This window comes from Cyrtonyx montezumae, unplaced genomic scaffold (genome assembly GCF_038088225.1).
Source record: "Cyrtonyx montezumae isolate F1298 unplaced genomic scaffold, pur_monq_1.0 scaffold_4, whole genome shotgun sequence".
In the NCBI taxonomy this organism is placed as follows: Eukaryota; Metazoa; Chordata; class Aves; order Galliformes; family Odontophoridae; genus Cyrtonyx; species Cyrtonyx montezumae.
This window is the reverse complement of record NW_027072045.1, coordinates 26,638,273-26,656,797: the sequence shown is the minus strand read 5'-3', so window position 1 is coordinate 26,656,797 and position 18,525 is coordinate 26,638,273. Positions and strand designations below refer to the sequence as shown.

The 18,525-nt window shown below is 35.1% G+C and overlaps 2 protein-coding genes across 2 annotated transcripts in view; one reads left to right on the top strand and one right to left on the bottom strand.

The window, feature by feature from the left end:
- Positions 1 to 18,525, top strand: part of CTNNA3 (catenin alpha 3) — a 367,000-nt gene that overhangs the window by 79,747 nt on the left and 268,728 nt on the right.
- LRRTM3 (leucine rich repeat transmembrane neuronal 3) overlaps positions 12,790 to 18,525 on the bottom strand; it is a 75,189-nt gene continuing 69,453 nt past the window's right edge. The window contains exon 2 of the mRNA XM_065746802.1: positions 12,790 to 12,983. Coding sequence (XP_065602874.1) covers positions 12,798 to 12,983 — 186 coding nt within the window. The 3' untranslated portion in view covers positions 12,790 to 12,797. The remainder of the gene's footprint in view (positions 12,984 to 18,525) is intronic.

Here is an 18,525-nt window from a genome sequence, read left to right as displayed (position 1 = left end):
TTTTCTTACCACAGGTTGATTTTTCTTAGATCAGTATATCAGTGTTGCTTCTCAAATGCAGTGGTCAAAACTGGACTGAAATTAGGAGGCTGAAATTTGGGTCTTTCAGAATGTCAGGTTATCTACAGTCTAATCTGGTCTGTCTAGGATTTTACCAGTTCTGTTTCACTCAATAGCTGGGGAAGGATGGATATACGAAAGAAGCTATTAATAGTATTTCTATATGTAGTAAGAATTTCCTCATAAGCTGTTGGCATGAAAATAGTATGTCTGACTGTGATTCATCTGATCATATTAGTGGGATTTTTTTTCACTACCAAATTTATGACTACATTAGAAAGATTTATCTAAATTTAGTACTTTAGAATCCATCTAACAATTTTACATCCTATAATCTGTTCATGATCTTGAACTTAAATACGAGAAATAACTGATTGGAATTTTGCTGTACAAGATTAAACTAAAATATTACTTTTCTATAATATGTGAGATGTTCTCTGGTATTAACATTTTTCCTCTCTAGAAAGATATTATGCACTGTAAAACAGAAACAACAACAAAACAACAATACCTTGACAATGAAAAAATTTCTAGTATTTTTTTCTGTGGCAGAAATTCTCAATGACTTTACAATATTAGCATAAAAAGTGATAAATGATATTTGATGTTGAATGCTACCATTAGTACTCAACATTTAATACTTGTTTCAATAATATTCAAATAGTTATAGGTGTCGCTGTCACTTTTCATAATGTCTATTTGGAAAAGGTAATATTCCTTTGCTTTCTTTTGACTCTGAGAAGACTGTTATACCTGACATATTGTCAGCTCGATGTAAATTTGCAAACAGGCAGAAAAAACATCAGTGTGATAGACCACATGTGCTCGGAAATGTTTATGCTACAGTGTGTTCTGTATGGACTTAACATGCAGCTTGCTCTGAAAGTAATGCCTCTTTTTTTTCCCATGGGAACTACAACTGATATGAAAAACACAATAGCACTATTTGATAGAGCTAATTCTCAGCTATAAAACACTATATTAAACATAGTCACAATCTTTATTTGACTTGCATGGATGATAATTGAGACGATTATCATTTTGTGGTGCGACAGCTGTGCTTGGCTGTCTAGAATGTGTCTTGTCTTTCATGTTGCCGTTTCTACTGCTGAAATACACAGTCCACCACATTTCTGTGCTCTCATCCACTGGTTGGTTTCCATAAGCATTCAGCAAGCATCAGTGAATGTCAGTGTGTGCCGTTTTTTCCTCATGAAGGAATTCATTTTCACGCTTTTGCTTCGTATGGACTTCTATGCCAGAAACCATTGTGTCAAACTGTCCTGCTGCTATCTGCTCCAAAAAGTAATGGAGTACTTGTGGGAAGGGTCAGTCTCCACTGCCATATTGCCAACATCTGCCTCTGACATTGTGAGCCAACATACAAAGTAGGAGGCGTTACTTTCCAAGCAGACCTAATAATATGCTAATTAAAAAAAATGGGGTAGCAAAGTAGTTACTGACCTACCTGCTCTGGTTTTCTCATGAAAGACCCTGTGTAGCAAATGGTTGATATTTAGTGGATGACACATCTATCTATTTTTTGTTGGGCAGAAACCTTGTAAATATAGGACATCTGCAGTTCTTGAAGTTCTACTTGGAGCTTTAGATACTAACTGAAGAATTTATTCTAGAATAAACTTTCATTCATCTGCTCTACTTGAAACTATTTTTTTTTTCCCCAAATTGTGTTTGGAAGTTAAGAAGGGCTTTATTATGTGTCAAGCTGCTTTTTTTTTTTGTAGGCTAGAGAATCTAAAACATAATATCAAAAGTTACTATTTTGTGATGTATTTCACTGTTTAAAACATAAGCTTTTTCCAGAGTTGCAATTAAAATTGCTGTCAGTAAGGAATGATTGATGTACTATTTACACTTGACCAGCTGCTAATGAATTCTCATTCAATATCTTGTTGGCTTGTGCTGAAGTAGTATGTAAAGCAACCTTGAAAATAGCCTCAAGTTTCTAGAAGTACAAGCAAAAAAAAATTAACTTATTCTGACACTTTTGATCTATGGACTATTATACACTCTGTGACTTCTGTTCTGGGATTATGTGATTGATGGTATCATTTTTTGCTATTTGATTGTTTACCATTTTTCAAACATTACTGCATGTTATATTTTGGCCATGAGGCAGGGAGAAAGGTTGTTTACTTTCCTTATCGGTCTTGGTTAGCCCTTGTTTGGATGGAGCTTTACTGGAGGATGAGAGTATGCCCTTCCTTTGAGCACAGCTGAACATGCTCACTTGAGATCCATGCCTAGAGTTTCCTGTTTGGAATTGTGTATCTCTTGGAGGATACTTCAGAGAAAGAAAATAAATCCTTTAAGATTCATAGAAAAAATTATGTCCAATTTTGCATCTTAAAAAATAAAACTACTGAGAGTACATAGCCTGAGTACAAGTTTGGAGAAAATATATGTTATGAGCAGAGGAGGCATTGGATGACCAATGTTTTTGATTTTTAGTTTCTTCTATTTAGCAGAATAGAATTTTCACTCTTTCAGAATTGTGTTATGGCATACCTTCAGTGGCTAGAAGCCTTTTTACTTCTCATTAGGAGAAGGTAGAGGAGGCTCCATCTGACTGGGAGGGTCCAATCTCTGTAAGGCACCTAATTTCAGATTTTAAATTTCTGTATGGATGGTTGGCTCTTTCAGTACGAGACAAAAAAGATATCTTCTCATTAAATATGCTTTCAAGTATAGGAGAAATCTCAGAAGGTTACAGGCAAGTACCTCGCTGTGTACTCAGCTAGTGTGTTGCGGCTATTGCTTTTCTCAAACTGTGCTAAATAAAACTCTATTTCTTATCTTCTGCTAATCATCTCAACTACAGAAGGGCCAGAATCCCAATTATTTTTAAGTGTCAAATCTGCTGAGGACAACGATGGAATTTGAACTGATGTTAATGGAGCGAGAAAGCTGTGCTTTTCAGTGTTGCCTATATTGACATACCCAAGTGCAATGTAATGTCTTATACTTCTCTTAGGAAAAAAAAATCATTTTAAAATGCTTTTTTAAAATATGGAATTATGATCTCTTTGTTTTCACTTTTCCTTTATGCAGTTTTGCTATTTTCTTTTTCTACTGATACTGATTCAAGATGGAAGAATTTCTGCAAGGCAGGAGGTATTTCATTGCTTCTGCAGTCTGTAGAAGAAATTAAGTCTTTACTTACTGTTAAGCTCAGAAAACTAGTGAAAGAAAGGAGTTGTGTGAAATGTTGTGATTCATCCTGATTTCCTCATTCCTTTCCTGTATCTGTATTTAGTTGCAGGTGAATTTTTAGAGCAGGACTAGGCTCCATATGACTCTTTTAACCTTAGACTGTCTGTAACTATTCAGTCTATGCTCCTTTAAGGAGACTTGTTACCCAGAGGCAAATGTAATTTATCTTCTTTTCCTCCAACTGTTCCCCTTTTCACTCTACTCCAAAATAAATTAGAAAAGATTCGTAAGCTTCTTCAACCCACAAAGTCTGCCTCATCATCCCTAAATCGAGTATACCTGACTGCAAAGCTATTATTTTTTTTATGAATTTTGAGAGCATTTTTTGTGTGCTTTTACTAAAGATAAAGATGCATTAAAAACAAACAACAACAACAACAAAAACACACAAAAAAAAATGCTTGAGACTTATTGCCACAGAGTAAAAGCCATTTTTGTCAGAAGAAAAACTAATATATCTACCTTGAGACGTCCAAAGAAAGCAGTATTCTAGCTGGAGACATGCCACCAGTTCACGTGGTAGTGCCTATCTCTCTCTATACCTGTGTGTTATTATCCCACCCTCCTGATGTAATATAACATGTTATTCACCTTTCTTTTGCCGTAGCAGATGAAGTAGACAGTGTGTGGAATCTAAATGCCATTGTGTTCACTATTCTTCCCCCAGAGGATTGCATTTGATTGATGTAAACACACAGTTTAACGTGTATCTTGCTATTTTCATTACTGACAGTTTACTTGCTTTTATTAACCTGCTATATCATACTGGCCAGTGTCGTACTTTCAAGTTCTTTGGAGTTATTCACAGAATCTCAGATTTGTAGGTGTTGGAAGGAACCTCTGGAAGTTTCTACTTCAACCCTGCTGCCAAAGCAGGGCCCCTACATGGAGTCTTCCTTTTATATCTGGTTCTCTTACTGCTTCCTCTTGTATCTTTCCTCATTTTTGTCTATTAGTCTTCCCCTACTATAGATAAAATTATTTTTTTCTGGTTGAATGTATATTGTGAAGTTTGTGGCATAGTAGAAGATGTCTTCTAGTAAAATATTGGCTCATTTTTGGACAAATTTAAAGGATACTATCTTTCTGCTCAAGAATTAACTGTAAGGATCTTAAGAGCTGTTATTGGCAGTTAGCACTTCTCTTTTCTTATTCTCAATTATTGTATTGCTTATTTGTCTTTTCAGTTCTGTCTGCAAGACATTAAATTTAGAAAAGGAGCAACCTATAAGATTTCAGCTTCATTCCCAGTTGATGCTGCAGTATATAATTTAAAGATTGATTTTTTTAATAACACTTTCTTAGTTTTTGAATTATTTTCCATGGTTACCATTATAAGTTAGTCTTGAAAATAATGCTGTATTTTCCCATTAGAAGCACAAAGTTATATCAGACTTCTGTCTGCTTTTGATGAGCAAGCATTATGTGCTGACATGGCTCCGTGTATTGCTTACATGAAAATCCAGATACTGTCTGTACATCATGAAAGTGTCTCTTTTTTTCTTCTAATTCTGTTTGATTTATTTTTATTTTCCGTTTCCCTAGGTTTCTCTAAGTTCTTAAGTGAACAAGGTCGATAGCAATAATTTTTAACAAAGAAACTCTGATATATTTATTTGCCTCTCAGATCAGTTAGAAAATAGAAATGTGAATGTGTATGGTGGCTGTGTCTGCTTTTTCTCTGTGATCAGTTACTGTTTCAAGTTCATGTATATAAGAACAGCTTTATCACTGTTAATGACTTACATTTGGATACTGTCCTACTGATTACTCAGATATGCAGAGGATGTTTAATAATAGAAAAAAAAAACAAAGTGCAATAAAAGTTATTCTTTAGCAAGGAAGGCAGAAATCTTTTTCATGATCAGGTTGGTTGCTTCTGTGTGTTCAGTCCAGAATTAAATTTAATCCTTCTTATCTCTTAATTTACTTAGTGCTTTAACAGCCTGTACTTTCTTTTAAAACCCAGCCTTAAACATCTTCAGTTTTAGCTCCAGATAAATTTTAGAACTTACAGATATTTTTTTGCAGCATAAGTTAGTTGCATTCAAGGTATCTTATATCCCCTTTCTTTACATACCTTTTTCAGAAGTGACATGCAATTATATCTGCATTTAAATTGCTATTTCACATTCTAGCTAGCAATAGAAGTGTTTTATTCCAGTAGCTAGTTAATTTTGGGAGGATTAAGGGTGTTTCTGCATAACTTCTTCGCGTGGAGTTTTTTAAAAGAGGACTTAAAGCACAAAACCTTGCAATAGGCATTAATGCTTATTTCTGAAATCAGAAAATAATTTGTTGTCTGAAAATACACTGAAGTGGAGTAAAAAGTGTGGTAGAAATACTTTTAATAAGACTTTTTGCATATTATGTGTGGTGATCGTAGAAATGTTATGTAGTGGAAATTTGAAATATGTTTTCAATCTTGGTGGAGCTTTCTTTTTTTTTCTGCTAAAGAAATGTGAAGGCTCAAGAATTCTGCAGCAAATTGTACACAAATATTGAATAAAAGAATGAACAAGTTTGAAGGAGTTGAACAGCAATTTGTATTACAGTTGATACTTGAAATGTAAATCAGTCAATCTGTGCAAGATTATCTTAACAAGGGTGGATCTTATGCTGGCTTGGGATCTAGATATCAGAAAGATTCCTAGGATTTTTGTAGGAATAAAGAAATGGAAAAAAGGGAAAAAGTAGCATAGAAATCAGCCCAAGAGTAGGCAATTCTCTTGCATAATTCTTATGAATTCTAACATTTTAGAAATGGAAATAGAAACTAAATCAATACTGCTTATTCTCAAATGGCATCAGTCTGTTCCTATTTTTCATTTTGAAGTTGTCCTAAAAAAACCTATTAGTCATTTCTCATACTCTGTATTTATATTTTTTGAAAGCTTGACATTTTGGAAACTCCAAGAGTAATAACTCCTATTTTATTTTTTTCTGTGGAAACCACACCAGATACAAAGAGCACGATAGCGCTGGTTGGTCAACGTTGTCACAGCCATTTGCTGTGCGTTTTCATCAGCAATTAACAAGAGCCTACTTGCTGCACTCATTTTAAAAAATGAAAATAAAAATCTGAACTAGCAGAAGTGATGACTCACAGTCACCACTACTGAAATGCACCACCCACCACCTCACCGTGCTTACTTCCGCTACTTAGTCTCCATACGTCTCCATAAAGGTTCAGGGAACATCAATGAATGTAAATGGATACTGCTTTTATTTTTCTGCAATGAGGAGTTCAGTTCCAGGCCTTTGCTTCATAAGCACTTTTATGTTTTGTCAGACTTCCCCTCTGCTGCTATCTGTCGCACAGCAACAAAATATAATGTAATCTTGCCAGGAGGTTTCCACCTCTACTGCCATACCACCAGCATCCACCCCTGATGTTGCGGACCAGTGTAATAAAACAGGAGGTGTTACTCTTAGAGCAGGCTGTGTGTTTATGAAGTCCAAGTTATTTGACTTGGAAATAAATTTATTTGGTGCAATCACTTTGGGATTAGTTTGTAAACAGAGCTATTAATGATCTGCATCCTCCATAAAAGTTTCATTCTTATGAAATAGGGAATGAAAGGTACTCTATGGAAGCTGGAAAAACTATTCTTAAATAGGTGCACTTTCAATTCTTTTAGTTTTCATTACATTAACTTTTTGTCTACCTAGGTCATTTGATATGAGTAGAACTGTGATGTTGATCCAGAGAAATTCCATGTGAATCAACATTAATACTTACAAGTAAGTTACCACCATTGCATCACATCTGTAGCAGTGGCAATCTCACAACTGTATTAGATTTTTAATGTAATAGGACTGTTTATCAAAATAATTTTTGATTTTGAACTGTGTAAATGAGTACTTGTTGCGGTTTCCTATTATACAACTTGTGCTCCGTTGTAGTTAACCATCTAAGGAGATGATTTTAAGAATTATTTATTTGCATACAAAATTGGTGTTATAGACTGTAAGCTCTATACCATGTGGGATTTTTACAGTTTTACATGCTGCGCTTCAGATCCACATAAAAATTCCCAGCAAGATTCTAGTGGCAAACTGTTAATTCCTTAGGTGTTCATTAAAATAACATTAATTGTGAACTCTATTCAAATTGATTTATTCTGAAACTATATAATGAAAATGAACCAGTTCTATAATTAGAGCAGGAGAATAGAATTTGGCCTTATGTTTAATAGCAATATCAGTTCACTTAAAACTTGGAATTTTTTTAGGCATTTAATGAGTATTTGCTTTAGTTATGGATCCCATAGTCCAACCTGCATGAAATAGGTGATTCATGCATCTGTTTCTGTGTTGAAAAGCATTTTGCAATACAATGAGAGAAACAGGGATGGATTTTTTTGTTGTTGTTTGTGTTCACGTTTGTGATGGAATTGAAAGCTGAAAAATTATTCTGCTTTCTGGTGTGCTGAATGTTGGCTTTAAGTAGCTCCCAGCAGGAAATCTGATGACAGTTCTTTCAGATAACATCTATCAGGCTTTCAGATAACATCTATGCTTGAGATGACTAGATGGATGTTACTCAAACTACAAGGAGGTCATCGGTCTGTCATTACTAATTACATGATAATCATATTTTTGTCAAATATGGAAGTGAAAAATAGTTTTATTACTCTATCATTCATTTGTACTAGGACAAAGAAGTTTCTTTTTGTCAAAGTGAGTTTACTTTCTGCAGGATGTGTGAATGTTAAAAATTCACATGACTTTAAAGGGAACTCAGAAGATTCACAGAACTATTAACACACCATCTGTGACTTGTTAAGTCCCTGGCCTACAAATGCCTCATGTCTGATGGGGCTTTCTGGGGAAATATAGCTGTGTGCATTCTTTAGTTCTTACTTGGTTTTCGTCTTTAAGTTGCTGTTAAATACAGCTTTTCAGGCCTGGATTTACCTTTCATCTGACCTATACTATGGTCATTAACAGATATTTAGGTTTCGTTCCTGAAAATATGGAGAGAGATTCTGGATTTTTGTGCCAAGCTACATTTAAAGACCAGTTCAAAACTTTTCACTTGGTGCTGTGTTACAAAGAGAAGACATCAGTTTTCTGAACAAGTCATGATAGTATATGGACAATAACCTCTAAAATCATGCCGTTAGGTCACAGTTTTTTCATCAATGTTGGATGATTATGTTTAGCTGATACAATTGAGATACTGAGTCACTGCTAGGATTTTGAAGAGAGCCAAGTAGACTCATTTCATAGTAGTTATAGTGGGTATTTAACTTAAATATTTGGAAACTGGGGCTACTAATCATATATATATATATAGCTGAAATGAAAGCTCTGATATGTTGGACTTAATGTCTAAAATCACTCCCGTTATTTTTTTTCCTCAATTGCTATCAGCAGAAATGCAAACCTGAGTATCATGTGCCAATGCAGTGGAAATGCACCTTTATATTTTAGTAGACCATATGATTCTGCTCCTGTCTAAGCTGAGTATTTATCTCTTTCCCAAAAAATTGGCAAGCACATTTATCTTGTGCAGTCTTTTAAGTCTGATGACTATTTACCCTTAAGTGGAGTGTTTGTGAGCATTAAACAGACCTTTGGCAGACTTCTAAGAAGCTAAGGGGCTGATATACTTACCCAAGTGCAGAACAAAATACCGTTGTAAAGTTTAGGGTGGCAAGGAAACGATTTACTAATATGATAATATAGAATTATGTCAAAATGGGTTATAAACTTTGTCCAGATAGACAAAATTTTCTAGATCAAAAGTGTGATATGACAGAGTGGCAAATGATACCACTGCTAATACTGAGAGGGAAACAGGGAAACTCAGATAAACCTTTTAAATACTTCACTTGACATCAGTAATCTTAGTTAAGAAAGAAAAATACATTCACAGTTTATCATTAAAACTTGCCTCAATATCGTTAGTATCACTTTTGCTAGAGTTATCAATCCCATGCTCTTCCATTGAAAGTTTCTATAATCTTTAGGAGGAAAAACAGGAATGTTGGCAGTAGTTTTCTGAGTTACATTAATGTCTGGTGCCAGAACCTATGTGGTTGTCAGTAGAGCAAGCTAGTATGCACCTTCTGAGGGTGGTACATTTGTAGCTCGTTGTACATTACCATTGTGATGCATCTCCATCATTATGTAGCTTTTATTTTTAGGTTCCAGGGAAATAGTTCATTTAAAATATTATACTGTAAATTTTGAGCATTTTTTAATTGTAACAACCTTTTGCAGTATGTGGTAATTTGTCAGATTAATCATAAATCTTCATCTATACCTTCTTCTGTAGAGAAGACCTCCATTCAAATACTAACGCTCAATTTCCTAATGGCTGTTTGTGTCCTGTAAACAGCTGTATGACTATGATCCACTGATGGATGATGTGAATTGTTGATTTACATTTAAAATTGGATGGTTGCTCATTGAGGTTACATTATTCATCAATTTGTATATTTTAAGCGTAGTAAATTAGCCCAGCTCTTTCTTGATGAAATTGTTCATCCAGGTATCAGACCAAGATAGGTATTGTTAGCTACATCTATTTCGTTTTTATGCATCTTATTGCAGAGGGAGATGCTATATGAAACTGACCTGGAAATAAGTATTTGAACCCACAGGTTCAGCCTACTTTCTTATTGCTGTATTATAGCACTAGAGTGTTTTTATATGATACATTTTTGTTCTGTTTATTATTTCCATGTGGTCCAAGTCAGTATATCAGCAACAATAATCTTTTGGAAAGCCAATGTTCATGCACCTTAAGTAGGATCTAAAGAGAAAGTCTTCTGGCTGTGTTAGCTTTACCTAAATTCCTTTTTAGTATCTTTCCTTTAGGAAGAGACTTACCTAATATTTAATGTCCTTGTACATATCCATCCTGCCGAGAATAGCAAGTTTCAGGTTGACGTTGTCTATTAGAAAAACAGTATCCAGCTATAGGTATAGAAGCACTTTAAATTTGGTGTGGGTGCGTTTTTTGACTGCTTCTTTGTGCCCAGGGATGCTGTCTGTCTGCCAGTGCACTGGAAGGAAACATGCGATCAAAGAGTGGCCAAACTGGGTTAAAGACAGTAAAACTCTACAAATGCCCTAGGAATTGATTGAGATAATGCAGCTCTTATTTGTCACCCTATTTTTCTTCCCATTTCTAATCGATACTTTTGATCCAATGAAGGTCTTGAGGGGTGTAAGACAAGTCATTAGCATATGCCTCATTATTGAGGGAAAGTAGTAAATTTGTGTTATGTAAAAGTGTGTATACACAGGTGTTTCTTCAACCAGATTTATAAAAAAAATTTCTTAGTATGAGAAAACTCATGGATCTGAATTAATTAGTGTCTAATAATAGAAAATGTTCTTGTTATACAATTCTCCATAAACTAGAAGTACTTGGAACCTTTAAACACCTGTGTCTTTTGAGTAGTTGCATCAGGGATAGAACCAAACTCACACATCATAAGTATCAGAGGGCAGTTAAAGAATAAGGATAGAGTAAGTGTAACTGAAATAGTCTTTCAGAAGATGGCATTGGAGCCTAACAACTCAGACAAGCTTTGATGACCAGAATGGTTGAGCATTAAACTTTTTAAGTTATTAAGTTTTAGGTTTTTAACTTTTGAAATAAAGCAGTTCTTATCCTGGAGTACAAATGTCACTCAGTTCCAGAATGATGCCTGAATTTTAGCTTCCATGTTATAAATAGCAAAGTATTTTCAAACTCTGTATAGTTAAACTGCAGTGCTGAAGATGATGACTAGAAATTTGAGAACACACATAGTAAGGATAAGAAACTAAAATATCGAGTTTTAAGATGAGTCTCTAAAAGACAAGTAGTATTTTGAATAGTAAATAATTTATGCAAAATATGTTACAAAATCTAAAATGCTAAATAAATAACCAGTACATCTTTGACACTTAAAAGATAGTGAATGCAGGTTAATTTGTTAATGGCATTTTGAAGCTATTTTTCATTATAGTTGCTTTTTGTGGGAAGAACTGTAATTTTGAAACTTCAGTCTTCTGTTTTGAAGCTACATGAAAATATGGCGGGATAAACATTCAGAAAAATATGTTGCGGTTATATAATTTCTCTTTATTATAAAAAAGTTGCTTCACCATATGAAACTTTTTTCTCTTGTATTTTGGAAGGCTCCTGTTCCCTTTTATATTTCACCCGGTCAGCATGATATAATATGAACCTAATTTCTGTAATCTTTTATGATTACGTTTTGAGGCTTGAGTTATAAAAGTTATTCTCATACGGTATTGAGAAGATTTGAAGATTCAAAACAAAACAGTGGGATCTAAGAATGCTTTGATATTAAATGGTAAACAAATAAGCAACATAGTAATTGTTAATACTACATTTGTTGTATTTGAAGATTTTCTTCTCTTGATGCATTGTGTTATAGGACTGTTAACCTTTACCATATGGTCCAAATAAGTATATATTTTTAATCCAAGTAGAGGTTTCTTGATTCTGAGTAGTATTTTACATTCCAGAACTGGTATAATACCAACTTTGAGGGCTTGTTTCTGTTACTGCCTCTGTCAGCAGCTGTCATTGATAGTCGCAGGTTTTGGCTCTTGTATCTTTAAAATTAAATACCAGTGCCTAATTTGACAGACCACACTTTCAGAACAGATTTTGTAAAGACTTATTGCCTATTGAAGTCTCCCTTTCATTTTGTCTTGCAGAACAGTGAGACTTTACAAAACTTCATCAGGGATGATTAACAGTTGCACATATAAACTCTGTTCTCAAAATACACTTTTCATCATTAGATTTTTCTGATCTTAAAAATCAGGCTGTCAGTACATCAGGAAAGTCAGAAGAGAATTGCGAAATTGTTGTTGATTTTCATTTATAAGAAAAATTGGCTATGTATTTCAGGAATTTCTTTGAAGTCTGAACAGTTAAACCATCTTTTTGGTTAATGCGTTACTTCTGGAGCAAGTAGATAAAATTCTACACTTTAAACTTGGTAAAAATGGTGCATATTCTGCAAAGGACAGAATTTTAAGTTATAGTTTTCTGGGCATGAAAGCAGTAGTAAAATGATCCGTACAAAACAGAGTAACTGAATAACACAAGAAATAACTTCTGTTAATTTAAAACTTCAGAAACTGAAACTTGTAAGATGTAATTAAATTATGGTACTGTACATACCAGCTGTTCTTGGTAATTGAAACTTTACAATATGAAAAATACATTACATCTGTACAGTTTATACAGGCAGGTAGGATGAGTTTGAAAAAAGATTCTTTTCAAGGTTCAGTCAAAAAATACTGCACAACTTAACTAATTACAAATTGTAGACTTGAAACAATTAATTTTTGTGGACCTTATAAAAATTAAACAGGGATCCAAGAATCCTTATTATGTCTTCTCACTTCTGTCAATAAAGTTACATAGAATTTGGTTGTAGCCTCTGCTACAGGGGAAAAATAAAATTCACCCCTGCCCCCCCCCCCCCCATGAGTTAAGCCAGCTGCTGACTGTGTTCCTAGATTCGTGCTGCTGTTGTTATTGTGCTCAGATCCAGATCAGTTTCTAGGTGTGTTTCCGCTGCTTCTTCTTGGGTGTTCGAGTTGAAGGCTTTGTGAGCAAGCAGTTCATGATGTACTCCACAGTAACTTATCGTGGGCTGATCGTAGGCAAGAAATGTTGACACATTCATAGCCAGTGGTATCTGGGGGGAAAACAAAGATGAAAAACAGCCAGTTGCCAAGGTATAATCCACATCTTCTTGCCTGAATCTGTTGCTGAGGAAATGGACTGTCTAAAAGACTGACTAAAGGTGAATGCAGTTCTACATGTAAAAACAATAATTTGCTTATCTCTATCTCTCTATTTCCTCCACCCCAACCCAACCTTGATTTTTCCTGGGGTGTTTTAAGCTTAGTAGATCTCACCTTTGATCTTGGAGGAATACAAATGGGTGTGAGTGATTTAGGAATCATAGGACTGTATTAGGAAGAAATTGAACTCAATCTTTAGAATATAATTAACCTCAATTTGTCAAGGAAGAGAAAGAGAAGTGACTCAGTTGGGGATAAATACAATATTTGAAATGAGATTTAAATGGCTTTTCAGGTTAAAAATGGAACTTGCATGAGTATGTTAGCGTGTGCAATATTGTTGGTCTCATGGGAAATACCCACAGAGCAGCACATCTCTTGTTATTAGTATATCCACAGATTTGAATCTAGCAGCTTTTGGTAAATGAAGGACCATGTTAGATGGTAGCTTCATCTGCTTTTGTTCTATGGTATCTGGAAGTCTCTCTGTTGCAATATTCTTTATAATATAACATGTAGTTAGACTTCGATTCGTATGTATTTCTACATTTAGATTTAGTTTTATATACATTAGGAGACTCAAATTATTAAAAAGGACACTTATTTTGCATCCTCCATCTGTTTTAGGCAATTTGTGGTATGCGGTGCTGTTATAGAATTTCAAATATTTTACTTCTGATCCTTTCCTCTCTTGTCACATCTTATTTCCCTCCTTAACTACGTAAACTCTTCTGTTTTTATTTCCTGAAATGGCCATGTCCTGACCTTTTGCAGTGTTTCTTTTTACTTTAAGTATGCACGGAAAGCGGCATCTTGGTCACTCCACTTCTCACCACAGCTCATTTGTAAACATAATGAGAGGCTGCTACCAGCTCCCGTGGCATTTTTTGTCTCCCTGACCATGGTCGTGGGATAGAGATGTTAACCCTCATAGCATGGTAACTAGATAAAAACAAACAAATGTTAAACCCCAGTCTTTTCTGTATTTCCTCTGTTTTTCCACTGTTTTCCTTCTGGTAGTGCTAAGTGTCTCAGTAGAAGCTGTCTCTATATACCTCCAATAATTTAAACTTAAAAAAAAATGTATTAAATTAGTATTACTCTAGCACTAGTATTGATAGCTCTCATCTCTTCGACTACGTTGTTTCATCACTGGTGGAGTGTTAACTTCAGATTGTTTGGAGTTGAGGCTTATATTAGGTAAACATCCAAAAACCCTAGGCTTATCTTAGATTTGCAGTTGTAATGCCTTAAAATTGCAGGTACTAATGAGGGAAGCATCTGTCCTGCTAGTGTTAAACTTCTGTACAGTGTCAGGGGATGAAAAGTTCCAATGATATTATGTCTTTCTAGTAAGAAAATCTAAAACTTGAGGCTTGTTTTGCATTTAAAAAAAAATGCACCTAAGAGGTGCATTTACAAAACAGTGTAGCAAAACAGAATTTAAAATATATAGGAAACTCATTACGTCCTGACAGGAATTTAATTCAGTTTTTGGGATGTAAATGTTTTTGCATGTGTGCTTTAATTCTCACTGGAATTTGAAAGCAAAAGTTGCCACAGATCAAAAATAGTATTTTAAGAAGGAAGGAAGAAATAGAGACAGTTTGATTCTGACTTCTCTCTGGCAATTATGAAGATCTGCAGGAAGCAGGATATTTTTTCCAGATAGCAGAAGTATGTTTGCTGCTAAACAGATGTTAGAAGCATTCTCATCTCCTGTCAGTTTACAACAGATGAGTATCTTGGCAGTCAGAAAATGTGGGAGAATTTCTAGCAAAAACATACAGTATTTATTAAGCTGTTGATTTCATGGCAGTGTTTTTATCTGAATGATTAACCTTGGCTTGGCTTTCGTAAGAAACAGAATTGCTTTTTTTTTTTCCCCTCCATATTGCATTTAGACTTAGAGGAAATATTTTCAGTTTTTGGTGTTCTGTAAATATGACGCATATGTGGTGTTCAAAGCCCCTGGGAGGGGGATTCAGGACTCAAACACAGAACCCTGGAAAGCTGTGGAAAATAAATGCTTAAGGGCATACCCACAGACCTGCAGTGGCTTAAGGATGTAACCATGGGAAAATATGATAGGATGGAGAAATGTTATCTATACAGATCATGGAGAGAGGGAGCTGAAAAAGCACAGTCCATGAACAAGAGGGAGAGTGAAAAAAAAAATCAAATTAAACCAGGCTCTACAGTGGAATATGAGAATGAAATGAGGTAAAGAGGGAAGAGATAGAAGTGATCGAGTTGTGATATAGAATTCTGAATGTTGTTATAATATAGGCTTGGGAATATAATTGCTCAATGTATGAGAACTGAACCTTCTTATCACAGAATTGTAGGTGTGGAAGGGACCCCCAGAGATCATTGAGTCCAACCCCCTGCTAAAGCAGGCTCCCTTATAGAAGTCAGTGAAGTTTTGCCATTGGCTTCAGCATGTAAGTAAATAAATGGAAGAAACCATTCTAAAACCATGAAGGTTTTATTGGTATGAATAAAAATTAAACGCGTTATTTGTGACTGCAGTGAAGAATCCTATTGTTTCAAATAATACTCAAACCTGATACTTTTCCATTGTTTTGACTTTGTGATGCATTTTGCATGTTATTTAAATTTATCAGAAGTTAAAATCTATGTAGTGCTATTTTTGATTTTAGGCATATAAAACAAAACAAAAAAGGCTTTAGAGGATTAAAATACCTTGCTTTATTAGACTGGGAATAGGTTAGAATAAATTATAATTAATGTTTCAGAAACCTTACCTAAACTGGCTCTTCCACAGATCTCAATGACTTAATTTCAGACTTAAAATTACAAAATGAAATCCATTTCTGTCTTCATTTGGAAAATCCTTTTGATATCCTAGTTTTTTTCCTGTTACCCAAACCTATGAACTGCACAGTTGAATGCTGTTCTAAGCAAAGCCTTTTTAATCATGTTTACCATTGTGTTCCCCAGGTATCTTTGATTCTTCTCTGAATATGTTTTCCATTGCCTTGCTCATTTGCAAATTGCTTGTCACATTGTTTTTGCTTCTTTCACAGACCCCTCTTAACTTTACAAGTTGCCTAATCCAAACATCATGGAGCCCTTTCCTTCATCATGGTTAGAAACCCTTGCTTGTTCTCCTGAATGTCTCTGCCCTATTTACTCCTGTTTATCATTTGCATGCTTCCTATCCCATTCCCTATTTTTTGCTTCAAAGTCTACCTTGCACAAAAGGATGCTGTAGGAACAGTTTCCCAGATTTTCCCACCTGCCTAATTTCTTTATGATCCATCACAGGTGCCTTTTTGTCTTCATATGAAACATTGCAGGGGATTGTAATGCCTATCCCAGATTTTACCACAGAACTTTCCTAATGTTTTTCCTGTTTTCTCTGCCCTGTTTTTATTCTCAGAGGGTCTAATTTTTACCAAATCCTTTTTGTTTGCCCTACTGCCCTATCATTTTACTAAGAGCAGTATCCTCATTTGGATTTTACTTTCCTTTCTCTTTCTGTAAGACAGAGAGAAATACTGTATAGGAACGTAATCCAAAATGTCATGTTCCAGTGCTGCTGATGTATAGTAGTTCTGTGAATTTTTCTCATCTGTCAGAAGACATTTCAGCTCCTGCTGGTGGAAAAAAACTCGGTTTGATATGCACATACAAATGCAAGATAAAGCTTTGCAGATGCTCTCTTTCTTAGGTGTCCATATTATCTTCTAACTGGCTGGGTATGTCTTGGAGTATTTCAAGTCCTAATAGGATCCTGGTTTATTGATAGCTACAGAGGAGTTAACCAGAATATTCATTCCAGCTTCTTAGTTGGCTTCTCCTTGAAGATGTTCCTTACAAAGACTTATGCCAGGATGGCTGCAAGATTTAGTACCTTCTCTCACTGCCTTCTGCCCTGCACACCTACATTTAAATTCTCTGTGATTTGGGCACATCTTGTTTGTAACAAGTCCCTTATTTCATCTCTCAAGCAGCATATGCAAAGGCTTTCTGTGAAAGCCCTAGAGCTGCCTGCTATGAGTAGTTGTGAAAGAAATTGGCTTTCTTTTCACCGTCTGCTTCTTCAAGCAAGTATTTACTTAGAGGTGCTGTGCCATGAAACAAGGGAGAAAATTAAACTCAAACTTCTGTGAAAGCATGGATAACACCATTACAACCAATTTGTGGGAATTGTGGTTTTGCAGTTCAGATCCTCTTAGCTCCTCTAACAAAATGCAATTCACCTATGGGGGAGGTTACTGGAAGATTCTTTTTGATGTGCTGGTGTTTGTATATGCTGTGAGTGACCTTACTGTAAAGAAATGAGTAATTCAAATTCTGAACCCTCTGAAGAGCTGTAAAATGGTGGGTGCCTGCAAAACCTGCTAGTCGCTTTTAAGGATCTTGTCTTTTCTTCAAATAGAAATAACTTATGTATTCTTAGGTGATTGTTCTTTAGAAAGGCATAAATGATCACAGTAGTTTGCATTGAATGACTAGAGTGTTCATTACACAGATATTAATGTTCTCTTGGTGAGGGAGAATTGTTTCCTTTTCAAAGGACAGTTCACTGCAAATGCTGCATGTACTTCTAACGTGACAGTTTTTGTTGCTCAAAACAACTTGCTTTTGCTGCTGTTTTCCTTCTCAATAAATCTGGGCAATAAGCACAGTAGTGATATGCTTCACATGCTTTGATTGAGAATGGTATTTCTTCTATTCCAAGGTCTTAGCCTTTAGTTACATTGCTCAAGGTTCCACACTTTGAGAAATAATGCATTGAAAACCAAAAGTCTTACTTAGCATTTACCTATTTTGGACCTAATCTTCACTGTCATGCCAGATCAAATGTGTTGCAACCATATTTCTCTTTGTCAGATGCAGAGAATAATAAGGAAACAGAAGATAGAGGACAGGTCTGCATCATGGCTGTCCATGTTTTAAGCTTTCTAACCATCTGTTCTGTCACACTGAACATGAGGACAAGTTGTCTCCATGGCAATATAAGAACCATATTATTTCAAACCTCCTACTGAAATAGCTTCTGTTTCCAGGTCTCGTTTTCAGTTCTTGTGGCTGACTGCCCTGCTTATACACAGATTAAAAAAAAAAAGCCAAACCTCTGCACTCTAGTAAGCACATGATTAGAATTAAAGTTCAGTAGTCCAGTTGTATTTCTTTATTCTATTTTTTAGATGAATGTTGAGTAATTTATGATGCAGCATATTCCCAGAGTATGAAAATCACTTTTAAAAACAAAGGTCACTACTCTGAAACCTTTATTTTGAATGACTGACATGTACAAAGTAAGCTGATCTATTTATTTATTTAGGGGGGTGGGAGAGAATACAATGAGCATTTAGCCACTGTTAGCCATTCCCATGAGAAAGACAGGCAGTTTTTATTAGTTCTATGATTTGGTATATTAAAGGAACTGGGAAAAATAAA